Source organism: Trichechus manatus, unplaced genomic scaffold (assembly GCF_000243295.1).
Source record: "Trichechus manatus latirostris isolate Lorelei unplaced genomic scaffold, TriManLat1.0 scaffold00011, whole genome shotgun sequence".
NCBI classification, from domain to species: domain Eukaryota; kingdom Metazoa; phylum Chordata; class Mammalia; order Sirenia; family Trichechidae; genus Trichechus; species Trichechus manatus.
In genome coordinates this window covers 1,564,255-1,590,170 of record NW_004443947.1, presented here as the reverse complement: position 1 = coordinate 1,590,170, position 25,916 = coordinate 1,564,255, and the positions used below count along the sequence as shown (strand labels likewise).

General features: G+C 37.6%; 2 protein-coding genes across 10 annotated transcripts in view; one reads left to right on the top strand and one right to left on the bottom strand.

Moving 5' to 3' along the window:
• The window catches only part of NSD1 (nuclear receptor binding SET domain protein 1), a 179,568-nt gene that overhangs the window by 29,389 nt on the left and 124,263 nt on the right, over positions 1 to 25,916 (top strand). The gene's annotated exons all lie outside the window — the stretch shown is intronic.
• On the bottom strand, positions 16,038 to 25,061 carry LOC111819531 (protein transport protein Sec61 subunit gamma-like). Its single transcript, XM_023726415.1, has 2 exons — positions 25,043 to 25,061; positions 16,038 to 19,138 (listed from the first exon to the last, which is right to left on the bottom strand). The coding sequence occupies exons 1-2, from the start codon at positions 25,059 to 25,061 to the stop codon at positions 18,912 to 18,914; spliced, it is 246 nt and encodes an 81-aa protein (XP_023582183.1). The 3' UTR covers positions 16,038 to 18,911.

The window sequence follows — 25,916 nt, the reverse complement described above, 5'->3', positions numbered from 1 at the left end:
GGTGATAAAGGGCATCCTTGTCTGGTTCCTGTTCTCAAGGGGAATGCTTTCAAAGTCTCTCCGTTTAGGATGATGTTGGCTGTTGGCTTTGTATAAACACCCTTAATTATATTGAGGAATTTCCCTTCTATTCCTATTTTGTTGAGAGTTTTTATTATGAATGGGTGTTGGACTTTGTCATATGCCTTTTCTGCATCAATTGATAAGATCATGTGGTTCTTGTCTTTTGTTTTATTTATGTGATGGATTACATTGATTGTTTTTCTGATGTTGTACCACCCCTGCATACCTAGTATAAATCCCACTTGATCATGGTGAATTTTTTTTTTGATACGTTGCTGAATTTTATTGGCTAGAATTTTGTTGAGGATTTTACTTTAAAGTCTGTTTTATCAGAGATTAGTATTGCCACTCCTGCTCTTTTTTGAGTGATGTTTGCTTGATACATTGTTTTCCAGCCTTTGAGTTTTAGTTTGTGTCTTTAAGGTGTGTCTCTTATAGGCAGCATATGGATGGATCGTTTTTTTTGAATCCCATAGGCCACTCTCTGTCTCGTTATTGGTGCATTTAGTCCATTTACATTCTCCATAATTACTGATAGGTATGAGTTTAGTGCTGTCATTTTGATGTCTTTTTTTGTGTGTTGTTAATAGTTTCTTTGTTTCACTTAATTTTCTGTGCTGAGTCTTTTTTCTTTATTTTCTTTTCATCTTTTTCGTTGTTGTTTTTTTTGTGTGTGCTGAGTCTTTATATTTTTCTTGCTTTTTATTTTGACTTTTAGGATTGTTAGTTTCCTTTGTGGTTACCTTAATATTTACCCCTGCTTTTCTAAGTTTATACCAGTCTTTTATTTCTTTGTATCGCCTTGACTTCCTCCCCATACGAAAAATCTATGTCTAGATTTTTTAAGTCCCCCTTTTTTGTTTTAATGTTGTCATCTTTTACATAATGACATCTGTTTCCGTATTTTCAGCATTCTAGGTTTGATTCACTTTTGTGACTGCCCTGTCTGGGTTGATATCTGGTTGCTCTGTCCTGTGTTCTAGTCTTTGGTTGTTATCTGATGTTATTGATTTTCTAACTGAAGGTCTCCCTTTAGTATTTTTTGTAATTTTGGTTTGGTTTTTTCAAATTCCCCAAACTTCTGTCTATCTGGAAATGCCCTAATTTTGCCATCATATTTGAAAGATAGGTTTTTTTTTTTCTATTGTACTTCAGGTGAAGGCTTACAGAACAAATAGTTTCTCATGAAACAGTAGTACACATATTTGAGAGACAGTTTTGCTGGATATATAATTTTCGGCTGGCAGTTTTTTTCCTTCAAGGCTTTATATATGTCATCCCATTTTCTTCTTTCCTGCATGGTTTCTGCTGAGTAGTCCAAGCTTATTCTTACTGACTCTCATTTGTAGATGACTTTTCGTTTATCCCTAGCCACTCTGAAAATTCTCTCTTTATCTTTAGTTTTGGCAAGTTTGGTTATATCTTGGTGACTTTTCTTTTGGGATCTATCTTATGTGGAGTTCGATGAGCGTCTTGGATAGATACCTTGTCATCTTTCACGATATCAGGGAGGTTTTCTGCTGACAAATCTTCAACAATTCTCTCTGTATTTTCTGTTATCCTCCCATATATTCTGGTACTCCAGTCACTTATAGGTTATTCCTCTTGATAGAATCCCACATAATTCTTAGGTTTTCTTCATTTTTTAAAAATCCACTTATCTGATTTTTCCTCAGATAAGTTGGTTTAAAGTGCTTTACCTTCAGTATCAGTAGTTCTGACTTCCATTGCCTCACTTTTTCTCCTGTGACTTTGAGTTGTCTAGTTCTGAAATTTTATTGTTAATCTTCTGGATTTCTGATTGCTGTCTCTCTATGGATTCTTGAAGCCTGTGAAATTTGTCATTATGCTCTTCTCTAATCTTTTTAATTTCCTCTATTGCGTGTTCTGTGTTTTGCTTAATTTCTTTCCTAATTTCTTGAAGAGTTCTGTGTATTAATCTTTTGTATTCTGCCACTGGTAATTCCAAGAAATTTTCCTCCTCTGGAAAATTTCTAGATTCTTTATTTTGGGAGCTTGCCGAAGCCATCTTGGATTGCCTCTTTATGTTATTTGAAATTGACTGCTGTCTCCAAGCCATCAGTAAGGTATTGTATTTATTTATTTTATGTTTACTTACTGTGTCCTTGCTTCTTGTTTTGTTTTGATATGCCCAAAGAGGCTGCTCGTATGAGCTAGTTTGATTATTGGCACTTTTGAAGCTCTAATGTCCTGTCACTAGGTGGTTAGATCAGTTAATAGGTATGTGAGCTCAGGAGTCCACCCACTCCTCCTGTATGGATTCTGCTCAGGTGCCCAGGTAGATAGCCACCAAGTGTGTGATGTAGGCCCTCACTTTACAGTCCTAGGCAGGCATGGGTGATTGGTGTAGGCACAGGCATCTGGCTGCAGCAGGGGGACACACTCTGAGCAAGGTAGGGGGCTGACGGCCACCCCCGAGTGTCCAGGAGGAAGGTGTGTCCCTGTTCCCTAGAGCGCGTAGGTGGGTGGGTTTTGTAGCTGGACTGTGAGCCCCTAATGCTGTTGGCTGTAAGGACTGTGGGGCACCTCTTATTCATGGTCCCCTATAGCAGGTGGCTAGGTGGCATAGGTGGAGCCACCAGTCCTCAGGCCCCTTATGTGGGTAGGTGAAGACCCTGCTTAATGGGTAGAACAGTGTCAAATGTCAGGAACCTGCCACTTTGCAGGTGAAACAGTTGAAGTTAGAGTTCTGGTGTATACCCTGTTTTACTGCGGCAGTGAGGGCCTACGCTGTTGAAATGGGCCCACACAAGTCCATGCTGGGGGAGAGGCACTCAAAATCCTTGGATCCCTTATGCCTGTGCCTAGGCAAAGGAGCTGTGTCTACTCTGGTTTCCTGGCTTAGGGGAGTCAGCAGTTTATTTTTTCCTATTTGTTAATTTGTTCACTCTCCAAGGCAGGGAGAATGGTTCTGGGCATGTGACAGATCCTACTTCCAGCCCAGGGAACTGGACAATCGCTGAAGCCAGTCCGGGACCCAGTGCAGAGCAGGGAGTGGGGAGGTAAATGGGAGAGAGGTTTTTCCCTAAGGGTGGTGTTTTTGATCCGCACTGTAGGCCCTATGCAAGTACTTGTCTTTCGCGGATCCTGGGCTACTGCTCACTGGTTTTGGGTGGCTGTGTAGAATCTCAGCGGCTGGGTCTCTCCCAGGGTGGAAACCGCGCCTCCTGAGCGTGGCTGCTTGCCTGCCTCAACAGTCACCCCAGAGCGGATCAGGCGTGGAGGGCTCAGGCTCTCACTGGGTCAGGTCTGGCAACCCCTCGCTGCTTCTGAACCTTCTCTCGCTCCCCCTGCCACTCAGTTGGTTCGTCAACTCTGCCTTTTATGTTCAGGGCTCCCAGATTACCATATACAATTGATTCACTTGTTTTTTTGGGTTTGTGTTCTGAGAGGGTTCACCAGAAGCATCTGACTACTCTGCCATCGTGGCCCTGCCACCGTTTTTTCACTCTCTTTATAACAGTGTGTTGTCTTAGGCATGAAAAATTTTAATTTAGGTGAAGTCCAGTTTATCTGTTTTCTCCTGTGGTTGCTTGTTCTTTTGGTGCTGTACCTACACATCCATTGCCAAATCCTAGGTCGTGAGATTTACCCTTGTGTATTCTTCTAAGAGTTTTATAGTTTTAGCTCTTATATTTAGGTTCTTTGATCTATTTTGATTTAATTTTTGTGTGTGCTGTTAGAGTCCAACTTCATTTGGATTGATAGCGTGTAACAGTTAAGTTCTCAGCTACTAAGTGCTTGCCTACTAACTGAAAAAAGATTGACAGTTCAAACCTACACAGTGAATTTGCAGGAGAAAGAATTGGTAATCTGCTCCGGTAAAGATTACAGCCTAGAAAACCCTATTGGGCAGTTCTCTGTCACATTGGGTTGCAGGACGGCACCTAACACCGACAGTAGTACACCCATTTAAAGTGTATGTTTCGATGGCTTTTACTGTATTCACAGCACTGTGCAGCTATCACCAAAAAATTTTCATTGCCCATTATCAGTTACTCCCCCTTTACTATCCCCTCAGTCCTAGGCAGCTACTAATCCACCTTTTGTCTGGATGGATTTTTCCTTTCTGGACATTTTCATGTAAATAAAATCATACAATATGTAGTCTTTGTTACTAGCTTCTTTAACTTAGCATAACATTTTCAAGGTTCACCCATGTAGCATGTGTCGGTACTGAATTCCTTTTTATAACCAAATAGTATTCCGTTGTGTGGATGTACTCTTTTTTTTTATCCATTCATTAGGTGATGGACCTTTGAGTTCTTCCACTTTTTGGCTTTTATTAATAATGCTGCTGTGAATATTCGTGTACAAGTTTTTGTGTGGACACACTTTTCATTTCTATTGGGTATATACCTAAAATGAATCAATTTTTAATGTTAAAATTTCAAAATTAATTAAATATCACAACTAAAATGAAATTATCTCTGAATTTAGACCTGCTCCTTTGCACACCTCCTATATTTCTTCTTCTTTCTTTTAGTTGAGAAGAAATTCACATAACATAAAATTAATGATTAACCATTTTAAAGTGCTCAGTGGCATTTAGTACATTTACATTGTTGGTTGCAATCACCACTTCTTTCTGCTTCCATAGCGTTTTCAGTACCCCAAAAGAAAACCCGTTACCTGTTAAGCACTCTTCCCATTATCCTCCTCCCTCCAGCATCGTGCAAGTATCAGTCTTCTGTCCTTGTATATCTGTCTATTCTGGATATTTTATGTATGGAATCATAAAGTATGCGACCTTTTGTTTCATATATTGTAATATTTTTGATTCATCCACGTTGTAGCATGTGTCAGTACTTCATGCCTTTTTATGGCTGAGTAGTAGTCTATTTTATGTATATACCACAGTTTGTTTATTCATTAATCCATTGGTGGATATCTGGGCAGTTTCCACTCTTTGGCAACTTTAAAAAATGCTGCTGTGAAAATTTGTGTATATGTGATTGCTTTACTACCTGATTTCATTTCTTTTGGATATATACCTAAGAGTGGAATTGCTAGGTTGTTTGGTTATTGTATGTTTCAATTTTTGAAGAACTACCAAACTGTTTTTCACAGCAGCTGCACTATTTTACATTCCCAGCAGCAATGTATGAGTGTTCCAATTACTCCACATTCTTGCCAACACGGTTATTTATTTCTAGCCGTCCTTCTGGGTTGTTAGAAGTTCTTTGATTACTGATTTAATCTGTTACAGGTGTATTCAGGTTTTCTGTTTCTTCATCAGACAGTTTTGATAGGTTGTGTCTTTCTAGGAATTTGTGCTGTCGAATTGATTCCAACTCATGGTGATCCCATGTATTACAGAGTAGAACTGAGCTCCATAGGGTTTTCCTGGCTGTGATCTTTATGAAAGCAGGTAGCCAGGCCTTTCTTTCGTGGTGCTGCTGGGTGAGTTTGATCTGCAGATCTTTTGATTAGTTGTGAGAACCTTTTGTGCTGTCCAGGGACCTCTCTCTCATCTAGATTATCAGATTTGTTGGCTAACTTGTTGGTATACAGTTGTCCATAGTATTCTCTTCTAATCCTTTGTATTTCTGTAAGGTTGGTAATATCCCCATTTTGATTTCTGATTTTAGTGATTTGAGCCCTTTCTCATTTTCTTTGTCAGTCTAGCTACAGGTTTGTTAATTGTCAATATAATTTTATAATTGCTGATTTTGTTGCTCTTTTCAAAGAAGCAACTTTTGGTTTCCTTGAATATCTCCATATTTCTACTTTCTATTTTTATCTCTGTTTTAATCTTTAGGTTTTCTTCTTCCTTCATTCCTTAAGTTTAGTTTGCTCTTCTTTTTCTGATTCCTTAAGGTGGAAGTTTACATTATCGATCTGAGCTCTTTTTTCTTTTTTTAATGTAGGCATTTATAATTACAGATTTCACTCTGAGAACTGCTTTTACTGCATCCCAGTTTTGCTATGTTTGTTTTCATTTTTAGTCATCTCAAAGTATTTATCTTGTGATTTCTTTTTTGACCCATTGGTGGTTTAATACTATGTTCTTTATATTCATATTTTGTGAGTTTTCCAAGTCTCTTTTTGTTATTGATTTCTAACTTTATTCCATTGTGGTTGGATAAGGTACTTTGTATATGGTTTCAATCTTTTTAAATTTATTTATACTTGTTTTGTATCATGTGGTCTATCCTAGATACTATTCCATGTGCACTGGATAAGAATGTGTATTCTGTTGATACTGTGTGGAGAGTTCTATATGTGTCTGTTAGGTCTAGTTAGTTAATAGTGTTGTTCAAGTCTTCTGTTTCCTGATTTATTTTTTGTCTAGTCATTTTGTCTGTTATTGAAGAGGGATATTTAATGTCTGAAATTCTGTTAGTTTTTGCTTCAGACACTTTGTGGCTCTGTTTTTAGGTTTATATATGGTCATAATTGTTATATGTTGGTGGATTGACTCATTTATCAGTATAAAATGACCTTTTTTTCTTGTATCAGTTTTTGACTTAAAGTCTATTTTATCTGATGTTAGTATAGCCATTCCTGCTTTCTTTTGGTTATTGTTTGCATGAACTATCTTTTTCCATTCTTTTACTTTCAACCTCTGATTCTAAAATGAATCTCTTTTAGACAGCATGTAGTAGGATCATTTTTTATGTCTATTGTGCTTATCTCTACCTTTTAATTGGATAGTTTAAAGTGTTACATTTAATGTACTGTTAGTGATAAGATAGGACTTACGCCATTTTGCTATTTTCTGTGTTTTATATGCTTTCTTTTCATCAGTTTCTCGTTACTGCCTTTATTTGTGTTAGATATTTTCTAGTTTACCATTTTGCTTCTCTTTTTATTCTTTTGTTATATGTATTTTCTAGTTATTTTCTTAGTGATTGCCTTGGAGATTTACAGTTAACATTTTACTTACGCCAGTCTAGTCCAAATTAATATCAACTTAGTTTCAGTAGTATATAAAATGTTTGCTCCTTTAAAGCTCCACCTCCTTTATGTTGTTATTGTCACAGATTACATCTTTGTACATTGTGTGCCTGTGAGCATAGATTTATAATTATTTTATTTAGTTGTCTTTTAAATCATATAGAAGGAAAATTGGAGTTACTAACCAAAATGTATTAATACCAACTTTTATATTTCCATATATAGTTATCTTTATTGGTGTTCTTTGTTTCATACTGTGGATTAGAGTTACTGTCTAGTGATCTTTTATATGTAGAATTCTTGTTTCAGAGTTTTTTTCTTCTAGCAATTTGAATATGTCATCCTACTGGTTTCTGGCCTTCTTAATTTCTGATGAGAAATCAATTATTAGTCTTATTGAGGATTCTTTGTACGGGATGACTTGCTTCTGTATTGATGCTTTTTTTTTTTTGAGCATTTTATCGTGGTTTGGGTGAAAGTTTACAGAGCAAATTAGTTTACCATTCATCAATTTATATACATTTTGTTTCATAACATTAGTTGTAATCAGCACTCTGCCCACTTCCTCCCTGGGTTCCCAGTTTCCATTTGCCCATCTTTCCTGCCCCTTCCTGCCTTCTGAACTTTGTTTTTGGGCAAATGCTTCCGTTTTGGTCTGATATGGTTGATTGTTCTGAGAAGCATGTTCCTCACAGGTGTTATTGTTCATTTTATAGCCCTGTCAGTTGTTTGGCTGAAAGGTAATCTCCAGGTTTGAAGGGTACTAAGGGCCTTAGCCTTGAGAGTTATGCCAATCTCTGTCAAACCAGTAAGTCTGGTGTTTTTTATGAATTTGAATTTTGCTCTTCATTTTTCTCCCACTCTGTCCTGGACCGTCTACTGTGATCACGCTCAGAGTAGTCAGTAGTGGTAGCCGGGCACCATCTACTTCTTCTGGTCTCAGGCTAGTAGAAACTGTGGTTCTTATGGTTCATTAGTCCTTTGGACTAATTATTTCCTTGAGACTTTGATTTTATTCACTCTGCTCTGTGTCTTGATGCTTTCAAAATTTTCTATGGCTTTTGACATTTTGATTATAATGTGTCCTGGTGTGAACTTCTCTTAGTTTATCCTTAGCTTCAGGGAGTATAGGTTCATGTCTTTCACCAAATTTGGACAATCTTTTGACCGTTTTTTCTTCATATATTTTTTCTGACTCTTTTTCTCCTTGCCTTTTGACATTCTCAATATGTATACAGTTGTCCCTTGGTGTCCGTGTGGGATTGATTCCAGGACCTCATAGATAAACCCAAATCCGTGGATGCTCAAGTCCCTTATATAAAATGGCATAATATTTGCATGTAACCTATGCACATCCTCCCGTGTACTTTAAATCATCTCTAGATTACTTATAATACCTAATGCAATGTAAATGCTATGGAAATAGTTGTTATTTAGTACTGTATTGTTTAGGGAATAAGGACAAGACCCAAGGCAAACAATGCTCAAACAACGAGTGCTAGAGAGAGACTGAAGATCTATGAAATGGTAGAAGGCTACAGCAGGGGATGCCTACACATCACTTCATTCGTGTGGATTCAGTGTAGTGCTCCGTGCCGGCAAATTCAAGTTTTGTTTTTCAGAACCTTCTTCCCTCCACCCACCCCAAGTATTTTCAGTCTGCACTTGCTTGACTCTGCGGATACGGAGGGCTGACTGTATGTGGATACACTTGATGGTGTACCACAGGTCTTTTAGGTTCTGCTCAGTTTTTTTGTTGTTCTTTTTTTCTTTCTGATTCTCAAATTGGGTAATCTCAATCGATCTGTTTTAAAGTTTGTAAAATCTGCTGTTGAACCCTTCCTAGTGAATTTTGTTATTGTGCTTATAAATTCTAGACTTTTTTTTAATACTTGTTTTCATCTGTTGATATTCTCTAATTAGTGAGATATTATTCTCATTGGTTTCATTTAGTTTTTTTTCAAGTGGTTTCATTTAGCTCTTTGAGTATATCTATAATAGTTAATCTAGATTAAGTCTTTGTCTCATAAATACAGTGTTTGGGCTTCCTCAATGACAGTTGCTGTTTCAGTTTCTTAGTGTTGCTATAAGAGAAATACAAGTGGGTGGTTTAAAGAACAGAAATTTATTTTTTCATAGTTTGTGAGGGTAGAAGTCTGAATTCAGGGCATATGCTCTAGGGGAAAGTTCTCTATCTCTGTCAGCTCTGGGGGAAGATTCTTGTCTCTTCGAGCTTCTGTTCCTTGATTCCTTGGTGATCTTCAGACTGCATCTATCTACCCACAATTGTACTTCTTCCTGCTGTGTTTATGTTGTTCCTTATAACTCAGGAGTGTTTAGGTTTAGGGTACACCCTACACGGATGTGACCTCATTAACATAACAAAGAAAACTTTAATTCCAGACAGGATTACATCCACAGGTATAGAGGTTAGAATTCAAACATATATTCAGGGGACAAAATTCAGTCCATAATACCTGTTGCTGTCGAGTCGATTGTGACTCCATAGTGACCCTATAGGACAGAGTAGAACTGCCCCATAGGGTTTCCAAGGAGCAGCTGGTGGATTTGAACTGCTGACTTTTTGGTTAGCAGCCAAGCTCTTAACCACTATGCCACCAGGGCTCCAGTCCGCTATAAGCCTCAGTTTGCTCTTACTGTTTCTTTTCATGCCTCGTAATTTGTTGATCAAAACTGGACATTTTGAATATTATAATGAGAAAATCTGGAAATCAGTTTCTTCCTCCTCCCCAGGGTTTCTTGTTGTTGCATAGTGTGTTTCTATAGTGTGTGTAAGTTAATTTTCTGAAATAATTTTGTAAAGTCTCTATACTTTGTTATGTGTAACCATTGCAGTTTCTGTTCATTTAGCTTAGTGATCAGTTAGTGATTCAACAGAGATTTCCTAAATGCATGAAACAACAATAAAAAAATCTCCCAGTCTTTGCTGAGGGGTTCTGTGTATGTGTTGGGACATACCTTCAACACTCAGACATTTTATAACCTTGCCTTAGCTTTCAGTTCCTGTTTGTGCAGTGCCTTATGGTCAGCTAGAGGTGAGAGCTTAAAGTCTTCTCAGATGTTTTCTGAGTATGTGCCCTGCTGTGGGCATGCGTTTGTATCTCTAGATTACCAGGAATAAGTGGGAGCTTTACAAAGTCTTTGTTCCCCAAAGCATCTCATTCCCAAGCCTTTCCTTCTAAGCTTACAGGTATGTCTGTTGTTCGCCCCAACTGTCATCTCTTGATCTAGGTGCAAGTGTCTAATAAAATTTGCCTTTAGTTTTTTACTGTGTGGTAAAATATATATAACAAAAACATTTGCCATTTTAACCATTATTATGTGTTCTATTCAGTGACATTAATTACATTCAGCATGTTGTGTAACCATTACCACTCTCTGTTTCCCAATTTTTTCATCACTCTTAACAGAAACTTAGTGCCCCTTAAGCAATAATTCCTCCTTTCCCCCTCCCACCCACCCCTAATAACCACTAATAAACTTTGGTCTCTATGTGTCTTGGTCATCTAGTGCTGCTGTAACAGAAATACCACAAGTTGATGGTTTTAACAAAGAGAAGTTTATTTCCTTACAGTAAAGTAAGCTGAAAGTCCAAATTCAGGGTGTCAGCTCCAGGGGAAGGCTTTCTCTCTCTGTCGACCTTATCATCAACGTTCCCCTGGACTAGGAACTTCTCTGCGCGGGGACCCTGGGTCCAAAGGACATGCTTTGTTCCCGGTTCTTCTCTCTTGGTGGTATGAGGTCCCCAGTTATCTGCTTGCTTCCCTTTCCTTTTGTCTCTTGTAAGGTAAAAGGTGGTGCAGGCCACACACTAGGGAAACTCCCTTTACATTGGATCTGGGATGTGACCTGGGTAAGGGCAGTGTTACAATCCCACCCTAATCCTCTTTAACATAAAATTACAATCACAAAATGGAGGCCAACCACACAATTCTGGGAATCATGGGCCAGCCAAATTGATACACATATTTTTTGGGGGACATAATTCAAACCATAACACTATGCATTTGCCCATTTCTAAATATTTCATATAAGTAGCATCAGACAATATTTGTCCTTTTGTGTCTGACTTATTTTACTCAGCATGTTTTAAAGGTTCATCCACGTGGTAGCATGTATCAGAACTTCATTTCTCTTTGTGACTGAGTAACATTCCATTGTACGGATATACCACATTTGTTTAACCATTCATCTGTTGTCGGACACTTGAGTTGTTTCACCTTTGGCTATTACAGATAGTGCTGCAATGAACATCAGTATATGCCTTTAAATTTTTTTGACAGACACCCCCTAGGTAGTGGCATCTCTGCCCAGGGAAAGTGCTGGATTAGGTGAAATAAAGTGAAGCCCTTTGCATCAATTTTTAGAGATCCTAGACAGGTCAAAAGAAAAACCACAATTGTTTGAGAATCAGGTTGCTCTGCTACCTCCAAGACCAGGAATCCACACCAGGAACCAGGACTTCTGTCTTCAAGACTGCCACTAAACTTAGGAGGGGAAGATGAGGACCCGTGGAAAAAAAACTCATTGCTGTGGTGTCGATTCTGACTTACAGCGACCCTATAGGACAGAGTAGAACTGCCCCATAGAGTTTCCAAGGAACAGCTGGTGGATAAGATGGGATCAGGGCAAGTAAAAAAGCCATAAAGCTCTTATACACCTACACCTCATTTACCGACAATCTTGTTATCCAACTTTTGGCATTTGTAACAGTAGTAAAGTCTGCTTTCCTACTATTTTGTACATTAATGATGTAATTTCTGGTAGTAATGAACGCCCAGGTGTGAGGCAAGAGTTAACGCTGGCTGTGATGGTTAAAGTTATGTGTCAGCTTGACGGGGCCATGATTCTCAGTGCTTTGGCAGTTATTTAATGATGTAGTCATCCTCCATTTTGTGATCTGATGTGGTCATCCTCCATTTTTGTGTAACGCCTATTTTTGCATAATGACCTGGTCTTTGGAACTTAACCATGTCAATAAGTGAGGAGTGGGTGTACTGAGATTCAGCTGTCCTTTTCTTTTTTTTTAAAACCAGCTTTATTGAAAGAGAATTCACATAACATACATTTTACCTGTTTAAAGTGTACTGGTACAGTTCAACGGGTTTTATTCATAGGGATGTGCAGCTATCACCACAGTCAATTTTAGAGCATTTCTGTCACCTTAAAATATGAAACCTTGTACACTTTAGCTATTGTTTTCCTACCCTCCCCCGCCCCCAGATGTAGTGACCCGTAATCTACTTTTTGTCCATATATTTCCCTATTTTGGACTTTCATATAAATTCATACAACATGTAGTCTTTTGTGATTGGCTTCTTTAATTTAACATAATATTTTCAAAGTTCATTTATATTGTCGCATGTATCAGTACTTCAATTTTTTTTGTCTTTTAAGTTTTTTTGTACTTTAAGTGAAAGTATTTTCTCATTAAACAGTTAATACACATATTGTTTTGTGACACTGGTTGCCATCCCCACGATGTGTCAACACTCTCTCCTTCTCAGCCTCGGATTCCCCATTTCCATTTGTCCAATTTTCCTGTCCCTTTCTGCCTTCTGGTCTTGGCTTTTGGGCTGGTGTGCCCATTTGGTCTCGTATACATGATTGAACTACATGTGTTATTGTTTGTTTTATAGTCCTGTCTAATCTTTGAACTTCAGGAGTGACTTCAGTACTGAATTAGAAGGGTGTCCAGGAGCCATACCCTTTTTTTCTTGTTTTTAAAATTGTACTACTTTAGATGAAGGTTTACAGAACAAATAGTTTTTCATTGAACAGTTAGTACACGTATTGTTTTATGACAATGGTTAACAATCCCATGCCATGTCAACACTTACCCTTCTCAACCTTGGGTTCCCTATTAGCAGCTTTCCTGTCCTCTCCTGCCTTCTAGTCCTTGTCCCTGGACTGTTGTGCCCCGTTAATCTTGTTTTGTTTTATGGGGCTTTCTCTTCTTTGGCTGAAGGGTGAACCTCGGGAATGACTTCATTACTGAGCTAAAAGGGTGTCCGGGGGCCATACTCTCAGGGATTCTCCAGTCTCTGTCAGGCCAGTAAACGGTGTTATGCCAATTGAGCTAGATGTTCCCTGAGACCATGGTCCCCACAGCCCTCCGCCCAGCAGTTCAGTCCCTCAGGGAGTTTGGATGTGTCTATGGAACTTCCATGACCTTTCGTTGTACAAGTTGTGCTGGCTTCCCCATTATTGTGTACTGTCTTACCCTTCACCAAAGTTATCACTTATCTATTGTCTATTTAGTATTCCCCCCCTCATCCCTCCCATCCTCATAACCAACAAAAATTGTTTCTTTTTGGGTGTAAACGATCCAGCAGTCCTGCTTCTAGGAATATATCCTAGAGAAATAACAGCCGTCACATGAATAGACATATGCACACCCATTTTCATTACAGCATTGTTCACAATAGCAGAAGCCATACTCTTGGGGTTGCTCTAGTCTCTGTGAGATCAGTAAGTCTGGTCTTTTTTTCTGAGTTTGAATTTTGTTCTGTGTTTTTCTCCAGCTCTATCTGGGACCCTCTATTGTGATCCTTGTCAGAGAAGTTGGTGGTGGTAGCCAGGCACCATCTAGTTGTACTGGGCTCAGTCTGGTGGAGGCTGTGGTGGTTGTGGTCCATTAGTCCTTCGGACTAATCTTTCCCTTGTGTCTTTGGTTTTCTTCATTACCCTTTGCCCTTGACAGGGTGGGACCAGTAAATGTATCTTAAATGGCTACTCATGAGCTTTTAAGACCCCAGACACTCTACACCAAAGTAGGATGTAGAACACTTTCTTTAAAAACTGTGTTATGCCAGTTGAGCTAGATGTTCCCCGAGACCATGGTCCCCAGCCCTCAGCCCAGTAACTCGGTCCCTCAGGTAGTTTGGATGTGTCTGTGAAGCTTCCATGACTTTGCCTTGGTCAAGTTGTGCTGACTTCCCCAGTATTGTGTACTGTCTTACCCTTCACCAGTTACCACTTATCTATTGTCTGGTTAGTGTTTTTCCCTCCCTACTCCTCACCTTCTTGTAATCATCAAAGATTGTTTCTGTGTATAAACCTTTTCGTGAGTTTTTAAAATAATCTCATACAATATTTTTCCTTTAGTGACTGACTTAATTTTACTCAGCATAATGCCCTCCAGATTCATCCACGTTGTGAGATGTTTTGCACATCATTGTTCTTTATTGTGTAGTATTCTGTTGTTTGTATGTTTGTACCGTAGTTTATCCACTCATCTGTTGTTGGGCACTTAGGTTGTTAGTACTTCGTTTCTTTTTATTGATGAATAATATACCACATTTTGTTTATCCATTCATTATATGATGGATCTTTGAGTTGTTTTCTCCTTTTGGCTGTGGTGAATATTGCTCCTATAAATATTCGTGTACAAGTTTTTGTGTGAACGTATGTTTTCATTTCTCTTGGGTATATACCTAGGAGTAGAAATGCTGGGTCATGTGGTAACTCTGTTTAACTTTTTGAGGAACTACCAGACTTTCCTAAAGCAGCTGCACTGTTCTGTATTCCTACCAACACTGTATGAGGGTTCCAGCTTCTCCACATCCTCGGCAACACTTGTTATTATCTGACTTTGATTTTAGCTATGCTTGTGGGGGTGAAGTAGCCTTTTCTTATGGTTTTATTTGCATTTCTCTGATGACTGATGATCCTGGCCATTTTTTTGGTGTGCTTATTGGCCATTTGTGTATCTTCTTTGGAGAAATGTCTGTTCAGATTCTTTGACCATTTTCTAATTGAGTTATTAGTCTTTTTATTGATTTTAAAGAGTTCTTTATGTATTTTAAATAGAAGTCACTTATTACATGTATGATTTGCAAATAGTTTTTCCCATTCTGTAAGTTGTCTTTTCATGTTTTTCTTTGTTATAAAAATGTATATAATACAACATTTGCCAGTTCAACCTTTTTCAAGCATACAACTTAGTGATATCAATTACATTAAGCATGTTGTGCACCCATTACCTTAATTGATGCCAAATCTCCTGTCGCCATAAACAGAAAATCACTGTTTCCCAAACAATGGCTCTACCTCCCCCTTCCCCCACCACCACTATTAAACTTTGGTCTCTATACGTTTGCCTTTTCTTGTCATTTCAGATAAGTGAGATCATACAATATTTGACCTTTTGTGATTGACTTATTTCACTCAGCATAATGTCTTCGAGCTCCATCCATATTGTAGCATGTATCAAGACTTCATTTCTCTTACTGGCTGAGTAGTATTCCATTGTATGTATGTACCACATTTTGTTTATCCATTCATCCACTGATGGACATTTAGGTTGTTTCCACCTTTTGGCTATTGTGGATAGTGCTGCAGTGAGCATTGGTGTACATGTATCTGTTCTCATCACTGCCTTCAAGTCCCTTGGGTATGTACCTCAGAGTGGAATTGCTGAGTCATATGTTTATTGCCGAGTTCTGTATTTAATTTTTTGAGGAACCATCATCCTATTTTCTCCAGTGGTTGTACCATTTTGCATTCCCATCCATTTATCTATTTTGTCTTGCTTTTCGTACTTTTGTTATTGCATCAAATAATCTGTTGTTAAAAGGCTATACCTGACAGCCACACCCTTATATTTTCTTCTAAGAATTTTATGGTTATAGTTTTCATATTTAGATCCTTAGTCCATTTTGAATTGTTTTTGTGTATGGTGTGAGGCATGGATCCTAATTCATTCTTCTGCATGTGGAAATACAATTTTTCCAGCACCATTTATTGAACAGACTTTTTTTCCCCACCAAATGTTCATAGCACTGTTGTCAAAAATCAGTTGACCGTAGATGTATAGATTTATTTCTATACTCAGTTCTGTTCCATTGGTCTGTGTGTCTGTTATTAATACCAGTACCAGGATGTTTTGATTACTGTAGCTATATAGTACGTTTTGAAATCAGGAAGTGTGAGTCTTCCTACTTTGCTTTTCTTCTTCAAAATTACTGTAGTTATTTGAGGCCTCTTGTAATTCCATATAAAATTGAGGATTGGTTTTTCCATTTCTGTGAAAGAAGGCTGTTTGAATTTTGATCGGGATTATGTTGAATCTGTAGATTGTTTTGGGTAGTGTTGACATCTTAACAATATTAAGTCTTCCAGTCCACAAACATAGAATATTTTTCCGTTTATTTAGGCCTTTAATTTCTTTCAGCAGTGTTTTGTAATTTTCATTGTATAAGTCTTTCATCTTTTCACTTAGTGGTGTCTTTTGAAGAACAAAAATTGTTAATTTTGATGAAGTCCAATTTACTTTTTTTTTTCTTTTTTACTTGTGCTTTTGGCATCATCAGCCGTTCTTTTCTTGATTAAACTATTACAGTCTGGTTGCTGTAAAGCTTTCACTAATTTCCTGAGGTCAGATAACATTGATTGTGACAGTTGTTTCCTGTTTATTTGTTGTTTTTGTGGAGGATGGATCCTTCAGTTTCCTGAATGCCATTTTTGCTGATACCAATTTAGATACTTAGTTTTGACTGAAGGCCTTTTTTCAAAGTTTTTTTGGAGTTTCTCTCTTGAAATTGTCTTCAGACTTTGTTGCTTTTATCAGGTAAAATCAAGGAAGGACTAAATCTGGTGAAGAAATCAAACTAGTCAATAACATTTTAGGTTCTAAGTGTGACTCAGTTAACATGGGTGGTTTTTCTTAAGAATTGTGTAGAACCGACTTCTTAGGTGATTTCTGAGTGTTAGTGTGTGGCAGGGGTTGGCAGACTATGGCCCACAGCCACCATCTGTTTTTTGTACAGCCCCTGAGCTAAGAATAATTTATATATTTTCAAATGGTTGAAACAAAATCAAAAGAAAAAAAATATTTTGTAATACATTGTGATTATATGAAATTCAGATTTCAACATCTTTATGTAAAGTTGGGTTGGAATATGGCCACTCATTCTTTTCTGTGTTGCTTATGACTGCTTTTGTGCTATGATGGGAGACTTGAGTATTTCTCAAAGAGAGACTGTAGTCTCATAGAGCCTAGACTATTTACTATCTGATCGTTAACAGAAAATGCTTAATAATGCCTTCTGTAGAGTCTCCCTAGAATTATTGAATGCTCTCCTAAGGACAGTACTTGTTTATACTAGCTTTGGTGTGCATGTGAAAGTCTTACCTTGTGCATAAGCACATCTGATATTTTAAGTTTTAATACATGGAAACAATAATTTGATAGTTAACAGCTTTTCTGGCTAGTGGGCAGGGGTGTATATTGGTAGTCTGATAGTTACATCATCATTTTGGTTAGTGTTTTTTCTTTAATACTCTTTCTTGGCTTTCAGAAAAGAGGGTAAAAAGTTTTTTATGCTTCAGTAATACTGTGATAGCATTTTGCATAAATAACATGCTCGGATTATTTTTGTTTTCTATACCTTCATCTAAACTTACAACTCCTCCAAGCCTGGGATGGTGTTTATTTTGTATCCTCAGGGCATAGCACAGTTCCTGGTAAGTAGGTAAGCAATAAATATTTTCAGGAGGAATGTATGAATATTCTGTGAGATAAATACCTACCTACCTCATTTCTCGTCTTGGCCCTCCTGCAGAGAAGAAAACTATATTTGCATTTTAGGACTGTAAGAAGAAAATAAGTGAGGACTTGTCCAAGACTGAATCACTTGGGGAAAATTATTATGTAATCAAGGCACCATTGCTCACCTTTGCCATCAGAGTAGAGCTCGTGTGTATTTGTTTTTTCATTGATTTGTTTTGAGGGGGAGGGTATGTCATCAGAAATGTGGTAAACAAAACATAATAGGATAGATTTCTTAATTTCTTTCTGTAATTAATTTCTGTAGTGAGTAGGAAGATAATTGGAATGCATATTTAAGTTATAAAATGTAACAGCATTTTGAAAGTCTTAACTAGAGGTTATTCTTAGAATGGCAAATAATATGTCAGATGTATCAGGTAAGCCACATGGAAAAGCATACTTTGTATGCATTTAACTTAGTAACCTGAAGGTTAAATTTTTAAAATATTAATCTCCAGAATGGGAAGTGAGACATCATGTCTGCATTTCATGACAAAGCATATTTGTGATATGAACATTCAAGTGAGAAAATTCTGCCATTTTTTTTTCCAGTAACTTTGTTAAAGAGAGCTGCTTTTAATTGATGTTTTTCAGGCTCATTGTTTTGAAATTGAGGAATCAGAAACTAAGTATTAGATTATTTTATCAAGTTTTATGATTACCCAGTCTATAGTCTACATGTACCAAGAAGATTTAAAATCTGCTCTTGTCATTACTTTTCCTGATTAGTGCAGTAAAATCTAGTTGGGTTTATTCCTGTAATGTACACATCATGTTGGAGGGACTTACAATAAGAACTTGCTTTTGTATTTTCCGAAGAAGACTGATTTATCTATCTTGTCTTTTGTTACTTGTGCTTTTGGTGTCGTATCTTAAGACTCGATTGTGGAAAATTAGGTCCTTAAGCATCACCCCTATGTTTTGTTCTAAAAATTTTATGGTTTTAGTTCTTATATTTAGATTGTTGATCCATTTTGAGTTGATTTTCATATATGGTATGAAGTATGGGTCCAACTTCATTCTTTTGCATGTAGACATCCAGTTGTCCCAGCACTGTTTATTGAAGAGACTACTTTTTCTCTGTTGGATGGATGTGTCACCTTTGTCGAAAATCAGTTGACCATAGATGTATGGCTTTATTTCTGGCCTCTCAGTTCTATGCCATGTCTATCCTTATACCAATGCTAGACTTTTTTTTTTTAATTATGAAATTATTTTAGAAATAGAAACATCTTTGAAGAAAAAAATGAAAGAAAAACAAAATATATAAGCAAATTTTTGCTCACTGAGTTTCTCAAACCCTCACTTGTTCATCGGTCCCCAAGATGAACAACAGATTCTTCCAAAAAGGTGCTCAGCCACCAACAATGATGTTATTAAAAAGCGTATCAATCGGTTTCACAAAGAAGCCAGTGAATCCCATTATAGCAAATCCTGTTGCTGTTGCCATGGCAGTCTTATGGAATTCTTTTCTATCAGGTTTGGTGCATCTTTTAATCAGCCAAATTGAGTCCTTCACAAACTGCCCACGTGGCTCAACAAACTGCATTACCTGATCTGTGATTAACTGCCCCGCCACCGCTTAGGATATCAGGGACACATAGTACCAGATTTTTTTTTTTTTCTAATTGTACTTTAGATGAAGGTTTACAGAACAAATAGTTTCTCATTAAACAGTTAGTACACATACTGGTTTTTTTTTTTTTTTAAATTGTACTTCAGGTGAAGGCTTACAGAACAAATAGTTTCTCATGAAACAGAAGTATACATGTTGTTTTATGACATTGGTTAACAACCCCACAACATATCAACCCTCTAACTTCTCAACCTTTTTTTCTTTTTTTGGTGAAAATACACATAACCAAAGATACACATACTGTTTTATGACATTGGTTAATAACCCCATGACATGTCAATACTCTCCCTTCTCGACCTTGGGTTTCCTATTACCAGCTTTCCTGTCCCCTCCTGCCGTCTAGTCCTTGTCCCTGGGCTGTTGTGGGGCATTAGTCTTATTTTGTTTTATGGGGCTGTCTAATCTTTGGCTGAAGGGTGAACCTCGGGAGTGGCTTCATTACTGAGCTAAAAGGGTGTCGGGGGGGACTAGACTTTTTTTGATATACTGTAGTTTTATATTTTATAGTACATTTTGAATCAGGAAATATGAGTTCTACTTTGTTCTTGTTTTTGAGATTGCTTTGACTTTGACTTGCAATTCCATGTAAATTCAGTCTTCCTCTTGCTTTTTTCCACCTGTTTTATCTAGTAGATCATTCTTTATCTGTACATAAAGAACTGCCTTATTCCTTTTTATGGTGCTGCAGGATAGACCATTTTATGGGTGTACCATAATTTAACTGTTTAGTGCTGGATGCTTAGTTTGTTTTCTTATCTTTTGCTACTACAAATAGTACTGTAGCAATTAATTAACCTCGTATGTACCTCATTCCATATTTATAATCCAGTAAAAATTATTCATTTGTTTAACAAATACTTATTGAACACCTGCATTGTCTTATGTTTTGTTGATGATAGTGTTGAGTTCAGCACATTGTTTTTGAGTAAGTAGTAGTGCTGGTTCAGTGGTAGAATTCTTGCTTTCCATGCAGGAGACCTGAGTTTGATTTTTGGCCAGTACACCTCTTGTGCAGCCCCTACCCCTTTGTCAGTGGTGTGTTGCTGAACAGGTTTTATAGCTGAGTTTCCAGACTAAGAAGGACTAGAAAGACAGGACTGATGATCTGCTCCCGCACAGCAGCCAGTGAAAATCCTATGAACCACAGTAGTCCAATCTGCAGCTGATCATGGGGATGATGCAGGACCAGGCAGTGTTTCATTCTGTGTGCACAGGGTTGCCATGAGTCACAGGCAAACTTAATGGCAGCTAACAACAAAACAACAACAGTAGTGCTGGAGGTTCAGAAATGAGTAAGACAAAAAAACAGATAAAAAAAATTCGACGTTGTCTCTGGACATCAGTATGGTTTGAAGGATCCCCTGGTGATTCCAGTGTGCATACCCCTGACCTCACAATTTGTTTATTAACACCTTTGATACAACTGTTATTTTAAATAAAATAACAATCAGCTTTCTCCCAATTTGGTGTTTCATTTTTGTTTTCGATTTTTTTTTAAAGATAACACATGCTCATGGTAACAAATTCAGACAGTAAAAAAGATGGAAAGCTATATGCTCCATCCCACGCCTCATTTCCCTTAATGCCCCCTTTTCCCTTCTCTAGGGACAACCTGTTTCTTGTGTATTCTTTTAGAGATATTAACACATTTTAGAGTGAGGATTTGTATTTTCATATGCAAAATAATATTTTAAGTAGGAAATAGTTTTAAAATTGGAAATTTGTCCTGTAGTGTTTTGAAATTTTTAGAAGTTTATAAACTTTTTTTTAATTTATTTTTTATTGTGGTAAGTTTATGTATATAGCAATATATTTGCCATTTTAACATTTTTTTTACATATGTGACTCAGTGACAGTGGTTACTGGTATGTTTGTCATGTTATACAACCATAACCTTACATGTTTCCAAATAGTTGTAAATAGTTATTAAAAAAAAAAATCCACATTACAGAGGTAATTAACATTTTATACAGGGAAAATTTGCAGCTGCTAAGGTTAAATAGGTGGAGCCCTGGTGGCACAGTGGTTAAGAGGTCAGCTGCTAACCAAAAGGTCAGCGGTTCGAATCCACCAGCTGTTCCTTGGAAACCCTGTGGGGCAGTTCTGCTTTGTCTTATAGGGTTGCTGTGAGTCGGAATCGACTCGACAGCAACAGGTTTGGTTTGGTTGGAAGGTTGAATAGGACCTCTCAGAAGTTCAGGGGCTAATGCTATTCTCTGAGACCGTGCTAGGTGCTAGGGGTACAAAGGTGAGTAAGAAATGGGCTTTGTCTTCAAGTAGTTTGAAGTTCAGAGGGAGAGATCACCCAAACCAATAAATATAAAACTAGGTGCAGTTAACCTGGTTTGAGGTGTGTAGGAGGGAGCGGGAGAGAGAGAAGGAATCCAATCAGCTGTGCCTCGGCTGTTCTGTAATTGAGTTACTTGTCTTTTTTAGTCTATTAAGAGGTAATTAACATTAATTAGAAAAACAATCGTTATCTTTTAGACATACATAATGAAAATTTTATGAATGAAATGATGTTGGGGAATTTGCTTCAGAATAATCCATGCATAGGGCGTTGTAGGGTAGAAGTGGTAGGTAGGAAGTAGATCGGATTATAAATGAACAAAGTTGGCCATGATGCCGGATAGTGGTTGCATAGGAGTTCATTGTACTATTTTTCTACTTTTGTATATATTTGATGTTTTCCATAATAAAAATTTTAAATGAAAAGAAAGACAAAAAGTTCTGTGGATAATTTTTTTTTAGAATAAGTGGAAAATTGTTTTTTTTACTGATAAATATAGTGCTTAAACTCAGAAATGTGTTTTTTAAATGTATTTAAAGACTAATTTCAGATGATATATGAACGTGCTCTATCATTTTCCTAGTGTTTTTTTGGGAAGGAAACTTACTTCCTTGAATATCTAGATACAGTGTTACACCTGATTATACCTTTTAAATGAAGCCATTTTTAGGAAGGATACAAGTAATTATGTTTTTAAAAAATATCTTCATATGATTGACAATTTCTCTTCTCAACCGTAAACTATATTTGTTATCAGGGTAAATAAATTGTTTTACTTAAGTAGGTTGCTTTGGGATTGGTTTTAAACCCTTGTGAAATGTGTTCTGATAGTTGCTTAATATGACTGACAATTTGATTAAAGTGCTATAATCTATATATATTTGAGTACTTATAGCAGTTTAAAAAATTATATACTTTGTCGTTGTTGAGAATATACACAACACCCTTCAACCATTCCTACATGTACGATTCAGTAACACTGATTACATTTTTCGAGTTGTGCAGCCATTTTCACCTCCCTTTTCTGAGCTGTTCCTTCCCGATTAACATAAACTCATTGCCCCCTAAGTTTCCTGTCTAATCTTTCGAGTTGCTGGTGTAAATAGTTCTTAAAACAGCATAATGCTCAAAGCAGACATTCTTTACTAGTTAAGCTAAACTATTGTTTGGTTTTAGGAAGACTTCAGGGTATATTTTTGGTTTAAGGTTTAAATATTATCTTTTGGCAATAGTTTTAGGGGATCACCCAGCATCTATGGCTCCAGAAAGTCTTTGATCAAAATGTTCAGTAGTGGTAGCTGGGCACCACCCAGTTCTTCTGGTCTCATGGCAGAGGAGGCAGTTGTTTATGGAGGCAGGTAGCCACATATTCCATATCCTCCTCCTATTCATGACTCTCCTCCTTCCTTTGTTGCTCCAGGCCTGTAGAGACCAATTGTTGTACTTTGGATGGCCACTTTTAAGACCCCAGGCACTATGCACTGAACCTAGGAGATAGAACAGAAGCACTAAACATGTTATTAGGACAATTAGCTGGAATGTCCCATGAAACCATGACCCTAAATCTGCAAACTAAGGAACCAAATCCCATGAGGTGTTTGGTTGTAGATAAGCAGCCTCAGCAGCTAGTCTTTTTTTTTTTTTTGGTCGTTGCTGTAACTTACAGCACTTTTGACAATAGTTTGTTAACCAGGAACTAATAGCAGATTGGTATTATATCCATGCTATAGATGAGCTGCACTAGATCCCACATTCTCTGGTTCTAGGGAATGAACGCTGCTGTAGAGGCCTCGCAAGACCTGGACTAGCATCACTGTTTATTTGAAGGTCAGCCTCCAAAACTGAGCAGCACATTAGAATTAAGGATAGTATGTTATTGTATACTTGGAGAACATATTCAAACTTTGAGCTAGACTGAGTCTTTTTGAGGGAGAAATTACATCTTAATAATTTCTATAGCCCCAGGGCCTAGCATAGCCTGTTGTTATTGTTGTTAGGTGGCTTTGAGTCATTTTCGACTCATAGTGACCCCATGTGACAGAAGAACTGCCCCATAGAGTTTTCTTGGCTGTAATCCGTGCAGAAGTGGATCACCAGGTTTTTCGCCTGTGGAACCATTGAGTGGATTTGAATTGCCAGTCTTTCAGTTAACAGCCAAGTGCTTAACTGTTGGCATTACCAGGGCTCCTTAGCATAGCCTGGTGGTCAGTAAATACTGAGAATGAACGTGTGATATTTTACAGGTTTATTGCAGTTTAGTTTTATAAAATGACTCCCTCAAAAAAAACTAACAACAGCTCACTGTCTTGTCCTTGTGAGTCATCTTCTCCTGTTTCCTCCTTGCTGAGGCAATAACTGATTTGGAACAGCCCTGGAGGGACTTCAGAGGCCTGGCAGAGTGGAGTCACTAAGCCCTGGTCTAAGCTTTTTGTGCCCCTTGAAGAGTTGCGATTCAAACCTTGAAGTGACGTTGCTGGCTCAATGACCAAAGTTTATCTTTGACTTAAAGTTAAATACCATTTATTTGAATCATGAGCTGTAGGTGAATTTCAAAAGTACTCACTACTTTTTTATATCATTCTAAGGCTAGGGATTGTGCAGTATGTATCCCTTATTTATTGAGTGCCTGTTTTGTGATCGAACTGTGCCAAACCCTCTACAGACATTTATTTCTGATTACCACAGTATCCTCATTTTACAAACAAAGGACTTCAGGTTCAGAAAAGTTAAGTAACTAGTCTGAATTTATAGTCATCAAATGTTAGAGTCAGGATTCTTTCATACCCAGTTTTGTAGAGCACTATCACAGAAGCCTGTGTCAAAATTCTTGCTGCCTGAGCCTCTCCATTGTTTGAGAGGGATGTGTGATCTTCAGATTGAAGAGAGAGCATGGCTTTAGGGAAAAGGCACTAGAATAGAAGACCAGATCGTCTAGTATTTTTCTTTTGTCTTGAGGAAATTTCTTAGGTGTATCAGAGAGCCTCATTTTATTTTTTAAGGTGGATGTAAAGTTTAGGATCGAATGAGTAAAAATTGTTTTGTATTTTTTTAATTGCAAAAGGCTACATACAAATTGTTTTATTATGTCCTCTGAGGCCTTCTTTGTTTCAAGCAGAAGCTAACTCTGTACTCAAGTTTAGTGTTACCTGTTGGCGACCTGGCCTTTTAACAACTTTGATTGGTTTTTATCTAGATAAGGAAGTATAATAAAGTAGATAGAAGTGTGTGATATGTCTGTTTTGAAGGAACCAGGGGCATCTTCTTTTTTAGTTGAGTTGGGGTGTAAAGGTGTTTTGAGGAACATTTGCTTGGTGAGAATTTATAAGCAGAATTTTCCCTCATGAATGAGAGGGTAAGGACACTAATTGTGTTAAGGTTGACTACGTTTACTGGGACTAAAGGCAGAAACACTGCTGTTTTTGTCTTTCTGTGTTGTGACTTAGTGGAAAGATCACAGGCATTAGCTGAACAGACATGGCTGTCTCTGGCATTTGGCCAGCTCACTTTCTGTTTCTGAGCCTCGGATTCTACACATAGAATAAGGGATAGAAATTAATACTTGCCTCATCGCCACTCATCGTCACTATGAAGTTTAAAAGAGATACAAAATATATGACAGTCTTAGCAGTTTCTGGTACTTCTTGTTGTTGTGACTTAGAGTGATCCTGTGTACAACAGAATGAAACATTGCCCTGTAAATGCTTCCTTTATCTCTCCATGTGAATCAGACAGCATCGAAACTGTACACAGTCAGTCACAGCTTGTGTGGGTTAGGCTCATACTCTGAGACTCATGTCAGTCTCCCCCCCACCAAACAAGCAGTTACAACCAAGAGTTAAATAGCTATATTATATGTTTGTTTTCAACCTTCACTGTTCATCAGAATCACTCATGGAACTTAAGTTTCAGAAGCCCCACACCAGATCTATTGAATCAGAATATCTGGCCTTACGGTGGAGGTAGGTGGTGTTTGGGAGGATTGGCCATGTGTTATTTTACTAAAACTCCTCCGGTGATTCTGATGTGCAACCAGGGTTGAGAACCATTGATCTACTTCTTTTAGCACACAGGACAAACCCTAAAATGCACAGACTAAAGCAGAAGTCAAAGGAAAAAGAAGCGCCAGGCCATATTCAACAATTACGTGATGATGTAACGATAAATGAGAATTGCTAGGTGCATAGTAGGTTCTCAAACGTTGAAAGAAAAATTTATGGGCAGAACGACTATGCAGCATAATAAAACTGATTTATGCTGAGTGATTTTGGCACTAGTTTTTCTGTTGTGGTCAGTGTTATGAAATTCCCCAGGGTTGAGAGCCCAAGGAGGGCTCTGAATTAATGTTTTGAATCATTTGGTTCCAGCATCACATACAACGTATTACACAACTGCATACAAGTTACTTCTGTTGCCTCAGGCCAGAGGTATAGCGC